At 39.8% G+C, this 15,405-nt stretch overlaps 2 protein-coding genes across 4 annotated transcripts in view; one reads left to right on the plus strand and one right to left on the minus strand.

Annotated features, from left to right (window-relative positions):
- Positions 1-10,498, minus strand: part of FCF1 (FCF1 rRNA-processing protein) — a 16,150-nt gene extending 5,652 nt beyond the window's left edge. Inside the window, exons 1-5 of the mRNA XM_017528664.2 lie at positions 10,416-10,498; positions 10,073-10,140; positions 8,551-8,622; positions 7,325-7,473; positions 708-780 (exon numbers count right to left, since the gene is read on the minus strand). Coding sequence (XP_017384153.1) covers positions 708-780; positions 7,325-7,473; positions 8,551-8,622; positions 10,073-10,140; positions 10,416-10,418 — 365 coding nt within the window. The 5' untranslated portion in view covers positions 10,419-10,498. The remainder of the gene's footprint in view (positions 1-707; positions 781-7,324; positions 7,474-8,550; positions 8,623-10,072; positions 10,141-10,415) is intronic.
- A 3-nt stretch (positions 10,499-10,501) lies between these two features.
- AREL1 (apoptosis resistant E3 ubiquitin protein ligase 1) overlaps positions 10,502-15,405 on the plus strand; it is a 53,221-nt gene continuing 48,317 nt past the window's right edge. For 2 of the 3 annotated variants that reach the window (XM_017528659.2, XM_017528661.2), the window contains exon 1: positions 10,502-10,764. The gene's annotated coding sequence lies outside the window, so the exon portion shown is untranslated. The remainder of the gene's footprint in view (positions 10,765-15,405) is intronic. The other variant, XM_017528660.2, reaches the window with a different exon arrangement.

Here is a 15,405-nt window from a genome sequence, read left to right on the forward strand (position 1 = left end):
TTTTTCTTATGGATGTGAAGTTCTTTATACATTTTGAAAATAAGCCCTTTGTTGATTATATGTCTCTTAACTTTGTTAATATCTTTTGCTATACACAAATATTCAATTTCAGCATAGTCAAACTGATCAATCTTCTACTATGGTTGGGACATTTAAAGAAATCCCTGCTCATTCCCAAATCATTAAGATATTCTCTGTATTTTATTTTCTTTTTTTTTTTTTAAACAGAGTTTCATTCTTGTCGCCCAGGCTGGAGTGCAATGGTGCGATCTCGGCTCACGGCAACCTCTGCTACCCAGGTTCGAACGATTCTCCTGTCTCAGGTTCGAACCTGCCAACCAGATTTGAACGATTCTCCTGGGATCACAAGCATGTGCCATCACAACTGGCTAATTCTGTATTTTTAGTAGAGATGGAGTTTCTCCATGTTGGTCAGGCTGGTCTCGAACTCCCAACCTGAGTGATTTGCCTGCCGTGGCCTCCCGAAGTGCTGGAATTATAGGTGTGAGCCACTGCGCCCGGCCAAGATATTCTCTGTATTTTCTATTAAAGATTTAGATACTTATTCTAACTGGAACTGGTTTTTGTGTGAGAGATAGTTTTATATGATTTTCACTTAAACTAACTGGCTAAAAAATCTTTAAACAGCAAATAGATGAATCTTCAGTATACCAGCCTAGAACAGATCTAATCTAGCTCCTTCCTACCTTAGAGCCACTCGATACTTCTGCCCCAATTTCTCAATTTCAGCCATTACACAATCAGTTATACAAGGGATACCTGCCAGGGAAAAAAATTCACATTAGGAACAGAATTTGTGAAGAAATTCTCTCTGAATTATATCCTTGCTCAGAGTTTTAAAAAGACCCAGGACACTTCTGTAATGACAGCAGAATTAACACACTGAAATGTACAATAAGAACTAGAGTAGAAGAAAACCCTATTCATAAAGAAACTAAGACTGTCCCAACCCCAAACTACAGATTCCAAAGGGTATCTGTTATAAACACATCTGGGGAAAAAAAACTAAGCTGAACTTTGCCATTATTTTTATATTAATGTAAGTTCCTGATGGAAAAAAAGTATTTATTTTATTTTATTTTGAGACAGAGTCTCGCTCTGTTGCCCAGGCTGGAGTGCAGTGGCACAATCTCAGCTAACTGCAGCCTCGACCTCCTGGGTTCTAGTGATCCTCCCACCTCAGTCTCCTGACAAGCAGGAGCACAGGCACATACCACTATGTCCAAGTAATTTAAAAAAAAAAATTTGTTTTTGTAGAGACGGGGCTTTGCCATGTTGCCCAGGCTGTCTTGAACTCCTGGGCTCAATCAATCCTCCTGTCTTAGCCTCCCAAAGTGCTGGGATTACAGGTGTGAGCCACTGTGCCTAGCTTAGATAGAATAAAATTTAAATGTGAACCAAAAGAAACCATGAAATTAACCCGATAATGTAAATCTGATCACATAAAAATTTCGAGAGCTTCTATTTGACAACTATCAAACAGAAAACCATATAAGTAAAATAAATAAATAAATAAATAAATAAGAAAATAATTATCAGTGTCCCTATTTTATAGATGAGGCACCTGAGACACAAAGCAGTTAATTAAGTAGAGAGCAAATGGTGAAGCCAAGATTTGAAACAGGTCTATTGGGCCAAAGACTGGGAAGAGTGGCACCTAGAAGAGAGGCAAAGATAAACAGATGAAAATACCCAATATTAGCCGGGTGCAGTGGCTCATGCCTGTAAGCCCAGCACTTTCGGAGGCCGAGACAGGCAGATCACTTGAGGTCAGGAGTTTGAGACCCGCTGGCCAACATGGTAAAACCCTGTCTCTACTAAAAATACAAAAAAATTAGCTGGGCTTGGTGGTGTACGCCTGCAGTCCTAGCTACTTGGGAGGCTGAGGTAGGAGAATCGCTTGTGACTTGGAGGTTGAGGCTGCTGTGAGCTGTTGGTTCAGGCCATGGCATTCCAGCCTGGATGATAGAGCAAGACCCTACCTCAAAAATAAAAGAATAAAGCCCATTTATGTATACATGCCACGGAAAAATGTTCGAGATATACAGTTCAATATAAAAAACAAGCAGAAATGATTAAAATGTGATCTATTCATACAGTGGAATATTATTTAGTAATAAAAAGAAATGAAGTACTGATAAAAGCTGTAATATGAATGATTCTTAAAAACATTATTCTAAATGAAAGAGGACCAAATATTTTAAGATTCTATTTTTATGAAATGTCCAGAATAGGGAAATGTATAGAAACAGAAAGTAGATTAGCGGTTGCCTAGAAATAGAATGGTGAGGGTTGCAGGGTGATGGCTAAGGGGCTCCAGGTTTCTTCTTGGGATAATGAAAGTTCTAAAATTGACTGGTGATGGATGATGCACAACTCTGTGAATACACTAGAAGTCACTGAACTGTACACTTTAAAGGGATGAACTGTATAGCTGTAAAGGGAGTCAATTATATTTCAGTAAATCTGTTTTAAAAAGAAGAAAAATAATGTATGATCCATTTTCCTTCTTTTTCTTTTTTTTGAGACAGAGTTTCCCTCTTGCTGCCCAGGCTGGAGTGCAATGGCATGACCTCAGCTCACTGCAACCTCCGCCTCCCAGGTTCAAGCAAATTTCCTGCATCAGCCTCCTGAGCAGCTGGAATTACAGGGGCCTGCCACCACACCGGGCTAATTTTTTTTTTGTATTTTTAGTAGAGACAGAGTTTTGCCATGCTGGCCAGGCTGGTCTTGAACTCCAGACCTAGGGTAATCTGCCTGCCTTGGCCTCCCAAAGTGCTGGCATTATAGGCCATTTTCATTAATAAATAAAAGTAACCCTCCATCTCACACAGATTATTTATGAATTGTTTTTTGTTTTTTTGATTATTCATGAATTTTTATAATTGCCCCTTTGAGGAAATGCATTATAAGCAAATTTCCTTTCTCCCCCCCTTTTTGAGATAGGTTCTTGTTCTGTTGCCCAGGCTGGAGTGCACATGGCTCAGTGCAGCCTCGACCTCCCAGGCTCAAGTGATCCTTCCACCTCAGCCTCCCAAACAGCTGAGACCACAGACATGCTCCACCACACTCAGCTAATTTTTGTGGTTTCTTTTGGCAGAGACAGGGTTTTGCCATGTTGTCTAGGCTGGTCTCAAACTCCTGGGCTCAAGTGATCCACCCACCTTGGACTCCCAAAGTGCTGGGATTATAGGCATGAGCCACCATGCCTAGTCTAATTTAAAAAAAAAAAAATTTTGGCTGGGTGCAGTGGCTCATGCCTGTAATCCCAGCACTTTGGGAGGCCGAGGCAGGCAGATCACCTGAGGTCAGGAGTTTGATAGCAGCCTGACCAACATGGAGAAACCCCATCTCTACTAAAAATACAAAAAAAATTAGCCAGCATGGTGGTGCATGCCTGTAATCCCAGCTACTCAGGAAGCTGAGGCAGGAAAATTGCTTAAACATAGGAGGCAGAGGTTGGGGTGAGCTGAGATCGTGCCATTGCACTCCAGCCTGGCCAACAAGAGTGAAACTCTGTCTCCAAAATAAAAAATAAATAAGTAATTTTTTGTAGAGATGTCGTCTCACCATGTTGGCCAGGCTGGTCTTGAACTCCTCCCACCTTGGCCTGCCAAATTGCTGGGATTACAGGTGTGAAGCCATCTCGCCCAGCCCAACTTTCTTTTCTTTTTCTTCTTCTTCTTTTTTTTTAAAGACAGGGTCTCATTCTGTTACCTGGACTGGAGTGTAGTGGCATAATCACAACTCACTGTAGCCTCAGCCTCCCAGGCTCAAGTGATCCTCCCACCTCAGCATCCCGAGTAGCTAGGACCACACATGCATGCCACCATGCCTGGGCAATGTTTTTTTTTTTGAGACAGAGTCTCGCTCTGTCACCCAGGCTGGAGTGCAGTGGGGTGATCTCGGGACACTGCAGCCTCTACCTTCCGGTTTCCAGTGATTCTCCTGCCTCAGCCTCCTGAGTAGCTGGGATTACAAGCATGCACCACTACAACTGGCTAATTTTTGTATTTTTAGTAGAGATGGGGTTTCACCATGTTGGCCAGGCTGGTCTCGAACTCCTGACTTCAGGTGATCTGCCCACCTTGGCCCCAAAGTGCCAGGATTATAGACATGAGCCACCATGCCCGGACCCCTGGCTAATTTTTAAATTTTGTGTGGACATGGGGTCTTGCTATATTGCCCCGGCCCCAACTTTCATTTTTTATGCTAGAATTTTTTAGAAGTATATTAATGTTGGCAGGGTGCAGTGGCTCATGCCTATAATCCCAGCGCTTTGGGAGGCCAAGGTGAGCAGACTGCCTGAGGTCAGGAGTTCGAGACCAGCCTGGCCAAGACAGAGAAACCCCATCTCTATTTTATACAAAAATTAGCTGGGCGTGGTAGCATGCAACTATAATCCCAGCTACTTGGGAGGCTGAGGCAAGAGAATTGCTTGAACCCGGGAGGCAGAGGTTGCAAGGAGCAGAGATTGCGCCACTGTACTCCAGCCTGGGCCACAAAGTGAAACTCCAACTCAAAAAAAATAAAAATAAAAAAAGAAGTATATTAATATTTTTAAAAGCAGAAAAATCTAAGAAATTTTAACAAAAAATACGATGTCCAAAAGAAAAAGCACTTGTAAAACAGAGGGTACTAAGTCAGTGAGATCAGACTGTCATAGAATCAGAGGGCAATGTATTCTTTTTTATTTTAATACAGATATAACATGAGACAAGGCAATGTCTTCTTTAAGAGGATAAATTTCAGAGCCATGTAGCAGTGAAGTGAGCAAAGGCTTGCAGCTGAAGTAGGCAAGTAGGCTCAGGAAGACCACCACAAGGAAAGGGAAAATAACAGCCTCAGGATTCATAGGCAGAAGAGAAAGCCAATGGGAAGCAAACTATCCTTCCTTGTTGGATTATAAAGTGGAAACAGAAGAGACCAGGAACTATGAAAAGGTTAAATAAGCCTTTTCAAGGTAAGAAGAAGATAAAGGCCTTCCTTTAAGTATAAAGGCAAGCAAGGCCAGGCATGGTGGCTCATTCCTGTAATCCCAGCACTTTGGGAGGCCAAGGCTGGAGGACTGCTTGAGCCTAGGAGTTTGAGACCAGCCTGGGCAACATGGTGAGACTCTGTCTCTACAAAAATAAAAATTAAAAAAAAAAAATTAGTCAGGTGTGATGGCATGTGCCTGTGGCCCCAGCTACTCAGGGGACTAAGGCAGGAGGATTACTTGAGGCTGGGATGTTGAGGCTGCAGTGAGCTTTGATCATGCCACTGCCCTCCAGCCTGGACAACAGCCAAAGCCCTGCATTAATAAATAAATAAATAAATAAATAAATAAATAAAGCATAAAGGCAAGTAAAGCAAATAATTAAATAAGCAGAGCTTAAAACAGTAAAAGGTACTGAATTTGTACTTGATATTTTTCAACCTTTGCTTTAAGGTATCATGTTACATAGAATATATAATTAAAGTGATATTTTTCTTATTAAGCTTATTTTTAGAAAAGGCACAGTGAGAGTATATTGCTGTATACATTGCAGCTGTATTTTAAAGTATACATATCTAGGCCAGGTGCAGTGGCTCATGCCTGTAATCCCAGCACTATGGGAGGCCGAGGTGAATGGATTACCTGAGGTTAGGAGTTTGAGACCAGCCTGACTAATATGATGAAGCCCCGTCTCTACTAAAAATAAAAAAATTAGCTGGGTGGCATGCACCTGTAGTTTCAGCTATTCAGGAGGCTGAGGCAGAAGAATTGCTTGAACCTTGGGAGGCCGAGGTTGCAGTAAGCTGAGATCACATCACTGCACTCCACCCTAGGTGACAGAGTGAGACTCCGTCTCAAAAAAAAGTATACATATCTAAAGAAAGCCTAACCATAGAACTAAAGCTATCCTGACTAAAGCTCTAACAGTCACCATCTAGATATTGCTGGTGGAGGTACAGAGTCAAGGAAGCAATTCACCTCCAAAGGGTCATGCTTTGACCCTCCACGTGTTTCATTAATAAATAGGTCACAGCGTTCCTGGAGAAGCAGCCACACACTTAGAAATACCATGGGAAATACAAAGACACTAACAAGTTTAGTGTCTTCCCCCATACGAGGTCACCCAAGCCTCATTCTTAGAGGTCTGGTAGCAACCCAACTTTAGATTATTATTTCTAAAGTATTTATTTTAAAAGCATATGCATATAGCTTTAAAAAGTAATACAGAAAGGCCTACATGAAAAAATAACTGTCCCCTGACCATTCCCACCCCCATCAATTTTCATCTGTAGAGAAGACTATTTTATTCCATTAGCTCCATTTTTTTCTCATCTGGTGGCTACCTTCACATCTTAATAAACACATACAGCTAATAAATATATGCAGTCATTCTTAATTTTAGGCATCTAAAGAAATCTGCTTTCTTACCTCCTTCACACATCCCTTACCCCTATCTTCTCATCTTGCTCATTTTAATAAATCAGTAAACATTTACATTACTATCGCTCACTCTGTAACTGTTGTTCATTATATACCAGCCTTTAAAAATTAAAAAGGGAGGGGTAAATTTTTCCCTTTGATTCCAGTAATTTATCCTCTGTGGCAAAGTTTAAGTCTAATTTTCATTTGTACCTCTAACAGGGTAACTGAAAAATATGTAAATATAAACCTGTTACAAATGAGACAGATCTTACTATGACAGGCCACATACATGGCTTCAATTTTCTTTTTCCTATTCATGGTAGTGAAAGAAGATCATTTAAAGAACAGGATATACAAATACACAAGGAAAATCTTTTGTGGTAAATTGCATACCTAAATGTAAATAAACTACCTCAGATCCTCTGTAGTGCAAATAAATACCGAACTGAATCAAGTTAGGAATCAACCATCATCTATCTAACTTTTAGGGCTGTGATCATAAATGGCGGAATGTCTTACTTAGTGTTTCAATATTGGCGCAGAAGGGAGAACATATCCTTGTTAACTTAAAGGAATATACATACTGAAAAACAGATTTTTCATTTATCTAGAATTTTAAAATTCAGAATTCCCAAACAGAACATTCCCCTATGTTCAAAATTGATGTCCATAATGATACTCGAAACATTCTAAGTGTATTCAGAATTGTGAAAGTTTAACCTTTTCCAGTTAAGTTTGCACTATACTTCAGTTTATTAAACATGGTGATTGCCATGGTGACCACTGTAAAGTAAATGGCCAGCAATTCAGCTAACAAGAACCCCATCTCCCTGTTTTCAAGTATTTGTATAAATATGACTATTCTGTACAAACGTCACAGAAACATAAAAGTATGATACTCACACTTGGCATACAGACAGTCCATCATTGACTGCACCAAGTCCAGTTTGGCTTTTATGGAAAAGTTGATAAAGTTGGTATCAACAAGGATGTGGTAAGGTGGGCCCAACTGTGTATTATATTGGAAAAATAAGCAGGAAGGATGTTGGGGACTGAAGAAAAAAGAAAACAAGAACAAAGTAAAATTCACATTGATACCTTAGCATTAACAAAAGCAAAAAAGAAGTCTCAGCTTGGGACTGTTTACTATAAACTCATTTGCCATGACTAGAATGATACTACAACGTTTGTCATTCTTATAGGATTCTAAAAGTGTTGTTATGGAATGTGATAGAGAAAAGTTTGTCTAGGGTTAGGATTATATACTACAGCAGGACCTGTATACCTGTATCACATCTAGCCCAAGTTGTCTGGTTTGAACATGATAGTGATTCCAAATGCTAGGATACATGGACCAGTAACTACCTGTGATGATATATCCATTACCAGTCCTGGGCAAAATTAGAAAAACAAGGAAAATGTGGCAAAGTTTTCATAAAGTTAAATGCATTTACTTAAAACGAATGATCTTTATTCTGACAATATATTTTAAATATTTTTTGGTGACACAGTCTCTCTTTTATGAAATGTTGGTGGGTTAAATGACAATTATGACTCTTAAAAGATCCCTGGCAAATAAAAAGTTAATAATCCTAGATATATTTCCAGGATTTCAGGAGAAATTTTACTGCTCCATGAAATCCCAAAACCTTCAAACCACTGGAATTGATATATGCTCATTGGTATCACTTTAATTTACATAGTTGTGCTAGACTTACTAACAAATGACTTAGCAAACCAGCTCAGGGAAAGCATGGATTTCTTTTTTTTTCTTTTGAGACAGAGTCTTGCTCTGTCACCAGGCTGGAGTGTAGTGGCATGATCTTGGCTCACTGCAATTTCCGCCTCCCGGGTTCAAGTGATTCCCCTGCCTCAGCCTCCTGAGTAGCTGGGACTACTCAGGACTAGTAGACTAAAAATAGTCTCTACTAAAAATAGAAAAAATTAGCCAGGCCAGGGGTTTCACCACATTGGCCAGGATGGTCTCAATCTCCTGACATCGTGATCCACCTGCCTTGGCCTCCCGAAGTATTGGGATTACAGGCATGAGCCACTGTGCCCGGCCGAAAGCCTGGATTTCTAAGAGGTCTATGGTTTTAAAGGAAAACTTCAAATGTTTGATTACTCACACTTCTCTTTCCTTTAACGTGCTGGGATCCTTCTTTTCTTTCTTTTTAGGTTTTAATCTATCCTTTTCTTTTCTAGAAAAAAAAAGTAAATTAAATTCAAGGGAGAAGAAAAAACAGCAGTTAAAATCTCAAAAATCTAAAGTTCCATTTTTTTTTTGGTCTACATTAGAAATCCTACTTTGTGACTTCATGTTAATATTAGCATACTCTTTCTGAGCAAATAACTCTAGTGGAAAGTACAGTACCTCGAAGTGTCAGAATTAATCAGTAATGCCAATAAAGCATAAAAACTGTTAATGAGCAAATGAAAGCTGATTATACCATATTTCTTTCTTAGTCAGAATCTCTCATATCAAGGATCAAAATCCACTTCCAAGCAGTGGGTAAATAGGGTGACAGTTATCTTCTGAAGATCCAGATGCTTTAACAGTAGGGGGAAAATATTACCCCATATGCTTCTTATAAAGGGCTAAAATGTAAAAACACATATGTAGAACTTAGCCCTTAAGTAGAAAGAAAATATTATTAATGGGTGTCATTCCTAAAAATTACACAATACATCCATACTAAAGCCTGAGAAGAATTAATTCTGAAGGCTTTAATGACCATTCTTTTGTTCTGAGACTCTTTTTTTTCCCTCTGTCTCCCAGGCTGGAGTGCAGTGGCACGATGGCTCCCTGCAACCTCCGCCTCCTGGGTTCAAGTGATTCTCTTGCCTCAGCCTCCTGAGTAGCTGGGATTACAGGCACCCGCTACCACGCCTGGGTAATTTTTGTATTTTTAGTGGAAAGGGGTTTCACCATGTTGGCCAGGCTGCTGTCGAACTGCTGACCTCAGGTGATCCACCCGCCTCAGCCTCCCAAAGGGCTGAGATTACAGGCACTAGCCACTGTGCTTGGCTTTCTGAGACTCTTAAAACTCAAAGAAGATCAGTCATCATTTAATAGCTATGCTTATTCTACACTTAAGCATGGACACTGCTTTGATCCTCTTTATACTAGGGAATATCTCTCCACTTTCTTCCACAGTGGTTTGGATTCTTGTATTACTAAGACTTATAAAATGCAGACATCTTGGAGTTTCCCCATTTTCTCTGACAAAAATATTTGAGTACCAGACACTGGAGACAAGACAAACGTGGTCTCTACCCTTGCCATCTTTCAACAACAAGAAACACTCCCCCCGCCCCACCCCAGGGGAATGTAGTAGTGTAATGGTAAGAACATAAAAGAATTATAGGGACTTCACAGAACTGACATGAGGTTTAAATAGGATTCGGTAGACAAAGCATATAATGGTAGAAAAAGTCAACACTTAAGAGAATGTTTAATTCCTATCGCTTTTCCCAGTGTAATCACTCAGCAGCTAAATTACTATTAAACACTGGTTATCTCATGCTATATAAATCTAATATACAATAATATTAGAAGTAAAAAAGTAATAACAACAAAAATTTTTACTACTTATCCTCTCTATAGACTCTTATTAGAATATCCCTGGGGAGTTGATTCCAGACACTCACAGCCTCTGATCTCTGAGACTAAGCATTCGCTTCATGGTCGCATACTTCCTTGTTTTCTTTTGCTTCCCCTTGAAACAGAAATTTTGGAATTAAAAAAGTTGCAAACCTACGGCATCTTTTAAAGTCTCTTCTGTTGTCCATTCCCTTCCCTATTTGCCTCAAATAACGAGACCCTCTTCCCCACTCAGTAAAGCAATACAGGCACTGCTAGGAGAAGTTTAAGAGCTAAAACCAGAATGAAAATATGCAAGGACAATGTGGAGGAAATCTGGCCACGGTCTGACTCCCTTCTCTATCCAAAAAGCGGCCTGATAACATCCCTTCTTAGACCCTCTTCTCTCACCATGGTCACGCCACACTTCTGCTTCTTCCGTAATCACCAACGGCGCAATACTTTTACGTCATTCACATACTGCTTCCGGCAAATGATAACCCGGAAGCGGAAGCTTCTTGGGGAAACGGAAAAACCCCGGGCCGGTTCCCAGGCCGGGTAGAGACCAACTTTGGGGTCTCTCAGTTGGAGGGTGGAGAGCCTGTCTTCTGCTGAGTGCTGCCGCCGCCTCCTAGGACAGCAGAGCTGGAACTTCGTCGCGCTGCAACCCCCGGCTCGGGTAACGTTTCTCTCCAGCCCTAGCCAGAGCCCAGAAGACCTGCCTGCACCAGAGTTCCAGAGAGAGAGGAGGAGGACAAGTGTAGGAGGGTCAGAACCCTGGTTTTCCCAGTAGTTTGGGGGAACACATTCTCCTCACCCTCCAGCGTTGGGGCACCCAGTCTCTACGGTCCAACCCTGAGGCTGTGGTTCCTACTTGGTTTTCCAAGCCGACATGTGCTTTGTGCACCTAGGTGGATGATTCTCCCCGAGTATATACCGTGTATTCGTCTCGGTGAAGAGAGAAATGAAGCAGTGTTGGAGGGCCTTCTTTAGACTGTCGCTAGAGAATTGGGGCATAAGATTGCACATGTTACTACTTACCCAAGCCAGGAAAGTGGTGAGAAACAATTGACATTTATTGTGATGCCTTGGTGTGTCATCCTTAAAGTAAAAGGGAGAATTTGTGAGAACAAGGAGGGAAAGGTAGCTTTTTTGAGTAAATACTATGTATTCCAATGGTTCTTAACCTTTTGGAGATAACTTATTTATTGGAAGTTTGTGGAAAGCCAGGAACAATTATTTAAAAAGCGGGCACACATACAGTTTGTAATACACTTTGAGATTGTCCGACCCTGAAGCCTATCCGTGGACCCTCTCGATGTCTGTAAACTTTAAAACCCTCATCCTGTATACTGCACTTGGTGCTTTATATTACCTTCTTTGACCTTCTCAATAACGTAAATACTCATATTACATATGGGGAAACTGAACCTCAGACTTTTTTCAGGGGTCTGTTTGAGTCTTTTGATTCTAAAGTCTGTACGTTTCTTTCTTTTTCTTTTTTTTTTTTAACACTGTGTCTTCCATTTGCTAGCTACTGAGCAACAGCAAGCTGGGAACGGAATGGGGGGTACCTCTGTCATACTTTTCTTATTGCATGATGCTATACTAGTGTTGGAAGTCAAAAATGTTATCAGGTTTAAAAAAATAAAAACGGATGACCATTGTATAATTCTTATAGTGAAACACAGTGTATTGGTTAACACGAACTTTGGAGAGTCTGACTGCTGGGGTTAAAATCCCTGCTCATAACTCGCCATGACATTGGGCGAGTTAATCTATCTGTGTCTCAGTTGCATTATCTGTAAAATGGAGATAATCATAATAGCATTGTTTTACTGGGATGTTAGCAGGATTTATATTATTTATTGTAGTTAATGTGAACTCCCTAGAAGAGTGTAAACCAGACTACCCACAGAGTGTTTTCTATTGTTATTATTGTGTGTCTTGCAACTTGAGGCTGCATGGCAGGGTTGGAATTTTATGCCAATTTTATTTTATTTTTGAGACGGAGTCTCGCTCTGCTGCCCAGGTTGGAGTGCAGTGGTGCAATCTTGGCTCACAGCAGCCTCTGCCTCCCAGGTTCAAGCAATTCTCCTGCCTCAGTGTCCCGAGTAGCTGGGACTGCAGACGTGTGCCACCACACCCGGCTAATTTTTGTATTTTTAGTAGAGATGGGGTTTGACCGTGTTAGCCAGGCTGGTTTCAAACTCCTGACCTCAGGTGATCCTCCTGCCTCGGCCTCCCAAAGTGCTGGGATTACAGATGTGACCCACTGTGCCCCACTCCAATTTTATTTTAACATAGTTGCACTGGAACTTGAATGTGTTCGTAAATCTCAAAAACCTTATTAAGTTTTCAGGTCCTGGGACACTCAATCACAGGGCGATTTCTTCTGTTGATTTGGGTGTAAACTGTTTTTCTGCTTCTCCTTTCTCTTTTAGGCACACATTCATTTATATGAGCGCTTGATAGTTTACATATTTTTGGGTTCTGAATTTTTGATGTTGAAGTAGTTCTCTTATTGAAGTAGCTACAGATACTGTACGTGCCTTCTGCCTTACCCCATTTGTGGTTGCTAGAAGTTCCTAATCTTTCTGGAGCAGCTTTTCTCTATCAAGCTGTCAATCATGTGTAGAGCTAATAGCCCCCATTTTTTTTTTTTTGATGTATCTTGGTGATTAGACAATAAGCTTTTTATTGTCTAAAACCTAAAATGACAGTTTATTTTTTTAATAAACTGTTATTAAATAACTGCCAGTAATTCTTCTTAAACATTTGACTGATTAGTGTTATATATAGGTTCAGAGGGAAAATTGCATATCATTAAGTAGTAATTTGCATTTAAATTTAGGCACTGACAGAAAAGCACTCTCCTGGTAATGTGTACTTTGAATTTTGGAATCCATGAACAGTAACAACTTTAAAAAAGGACCATTCATAATTTCTATTGTAACCTCTATTGAGAGTGTTCTGATTTCCTTGATTGTTAATACTAGGGAGCTAAATTAGTGTAGGAACACCATGGGGGACGCGAACATACTTAGAAAAATTTGTTTTTGTTGCATTGTAATTTTATTGTAATCTGAGGTTCTTATAGCCTGAAATGAAAGTGGTCAGATACTCTATAGCATTCTTTGATGGGGATGGGAAGCGGGAGGTGGTGGTGATTTGTGATGGATGGGAGCAGAAAGTAATTGCTTTTGGGCACATACTTGTGAGGAAAAGAAATGATTTTAGTCCTTCTCAGCAATCAAGAGGGTTGTTTTGCATTTTTCTGCAGTCTTGAAGGGAAAAAAATCGCCCAAGGCATCGGACACACAGTTTGAACACATAATTGGGCTTGGACTTCATTCCATTCACTAATTGGTCTAACTTACTAATTTAAGTTGGTAACAAATTTCTTTGTAAAATTATTCTGGGTAACGAAAGACTCCTTAAAGAACATCTTGTATTTCAATGTTAGAAAGTTGTAAGTAGTTCACTTTATTGTCCATTTTCAAGTTGTAGTTTTTATATTTATTTTTCTGACTTACATGATCTGACTTTTTCCCCCCAACAAACATTAGTTGCTGTTAATTATTTTTCAGTGAACTTGCCTGCCTCCTAAATGTGGTAGCATGGCATACAGCATGTTCTGCTTCTGAGGTCTCGATATTGAATTGGTTTGTAAGAATACCTCAGAGATAGATTACTGCCACATGCTCATTCATTCAGAAAGCACGTATTGAGAGCCCATTCTTTCCTGGGTAATGTGACCACTTGTGAACAGATACATTATGATAAGTGGTTGAATAGAGGTGTGGGAGTTGAAATATTTTAGAGGAATTACTCTACCTGTTCATCTTTCTGGAAGTGGTCCAGGTGAGAGTACTGTTGTGTCATATTTAATACTATCAACATATTGGTACCATGTAACAGATCAGATTTTATGACCTTAATGGACTCTAGTGTATCAGTTTACCTTTTATTTATTATTTATTAGGTCTTGCTACATTGCCCGGGTTAGTCTTGAACTCCTGGCCTCAAGCCCACCTCAGCTTCCTGAGTACCTGGGGCAAGAGGCATGAGCCACTGTGCCTGACCATTTTACTTTTTAAATGACTTTAGTTGTTAGCTAGTTTGGGTTTAAATTTCAGTTATTATTTATTAGTATTATTATTTTTGTTTCTTTTTATTTGAAGGGTTTTGAATGCTTAGCCTTCACTAATGTTCTTTCATATAGTAGTTTTCAAACTTCTGAGGTTGTTTAACCTTATTGCAGTTTGTGTGTATATATGTGTGTATACACACATGCGTGCCTGGGCCCGTGTTATGATGTCATACTGGTGGCACTTTTGAAGACTGTTCTACAGGATAGGGTTTATAGAGAATGGTGGGTATGCATTTAGTTATTAGAAACTAAATAGTTATGGTAGATACATGTTTCCTCATTTAGTCTCAATTGATCAGTTCTGTATGATTTTATGAGTTTTTGTTACCTTGAATAGTTGAGCAATTTGCATCGTGTTTTTCAGAGCAAGGGCATTTATTTCAGTGCAGCTTGTTACTGTTGAGATGCTAATAGTTACCATCTGTTAATTGATTTTCTACGTATTGTACTTTTTGGCCAGAGATTAGATAAAGGTAGTCTATTAATATATAACATATTTTATGTAGTGTCCCCTTGCTTTTATCCAGAGATCCAGAGCATGTTATTTTAACCGCTGTCTTGTCCCCTTTGGGAAGTTCAAATTCAAGGTACCCCCTGGTATATCTGGTAAATCTATTAGGAACAGAAAACAGTTAAAACCTCCCAAGTGTGATCTAGTTTTCATGTCTTGGTAAAGAAGAAACCCCAGATGAGCTGTGCAAACAGTTCATATTTAGAGGTTAAAAAATATTTTTAAAAAGTTTTAGGTCAGCATTACCTGAATCAGGGCAATGATTAGGGAGACACGATTAGAATCCTAAGGGGGAATAAGAATGTAAAGTAGAACACCATATGTAATTAAAATTATTTTTGATTATGGAAGAATTTTAAATTTATAGAAAAGTTGCAAAGATAGTGCAGCGTATTCCGGTATACCTTTCAACCAGCCTCTCCTAATGTTAAACTTTTTGCATAATAACCATGGCACATGCTATCACATATAAGAAATTAACATTTGTACAATACTATGACTAAACTATAGACTTTATTTGGATTTCACAAGTTTCTCTACTAATTTCCTTTTTCTGTCCAAAACTGAATCCAGAGTACCACATACTAGTTAGATCATGTGTAATTTTTTTTTTTTTTTTTTTGAGACGGAGTCTCACTCTTGTTACTCAGGCTGGAGTGCAATGGCGCGATCTCGGCTCACCGCAACCTCCGCCTCCTGGGTTCAGGCAATTCTCCTGCCTCAGCCTCCTGAGTAGC

This window comes from Cebus imitator, unplaced genomic scaffold (genome assembly GCF_001604975.1).
Source record: "Cebus imitator isolate Cc_AM_T3 unplaced genomic scaffold, Cebus_imitator-1.0 Scaffold54, whole genome shotgun sequence".
NCBI classification, from domain to species: Eukaryota; Metazoa; Chordata; class Mammalia; order Primates; family Cebidae; genus Cebus; species Cebus imitator.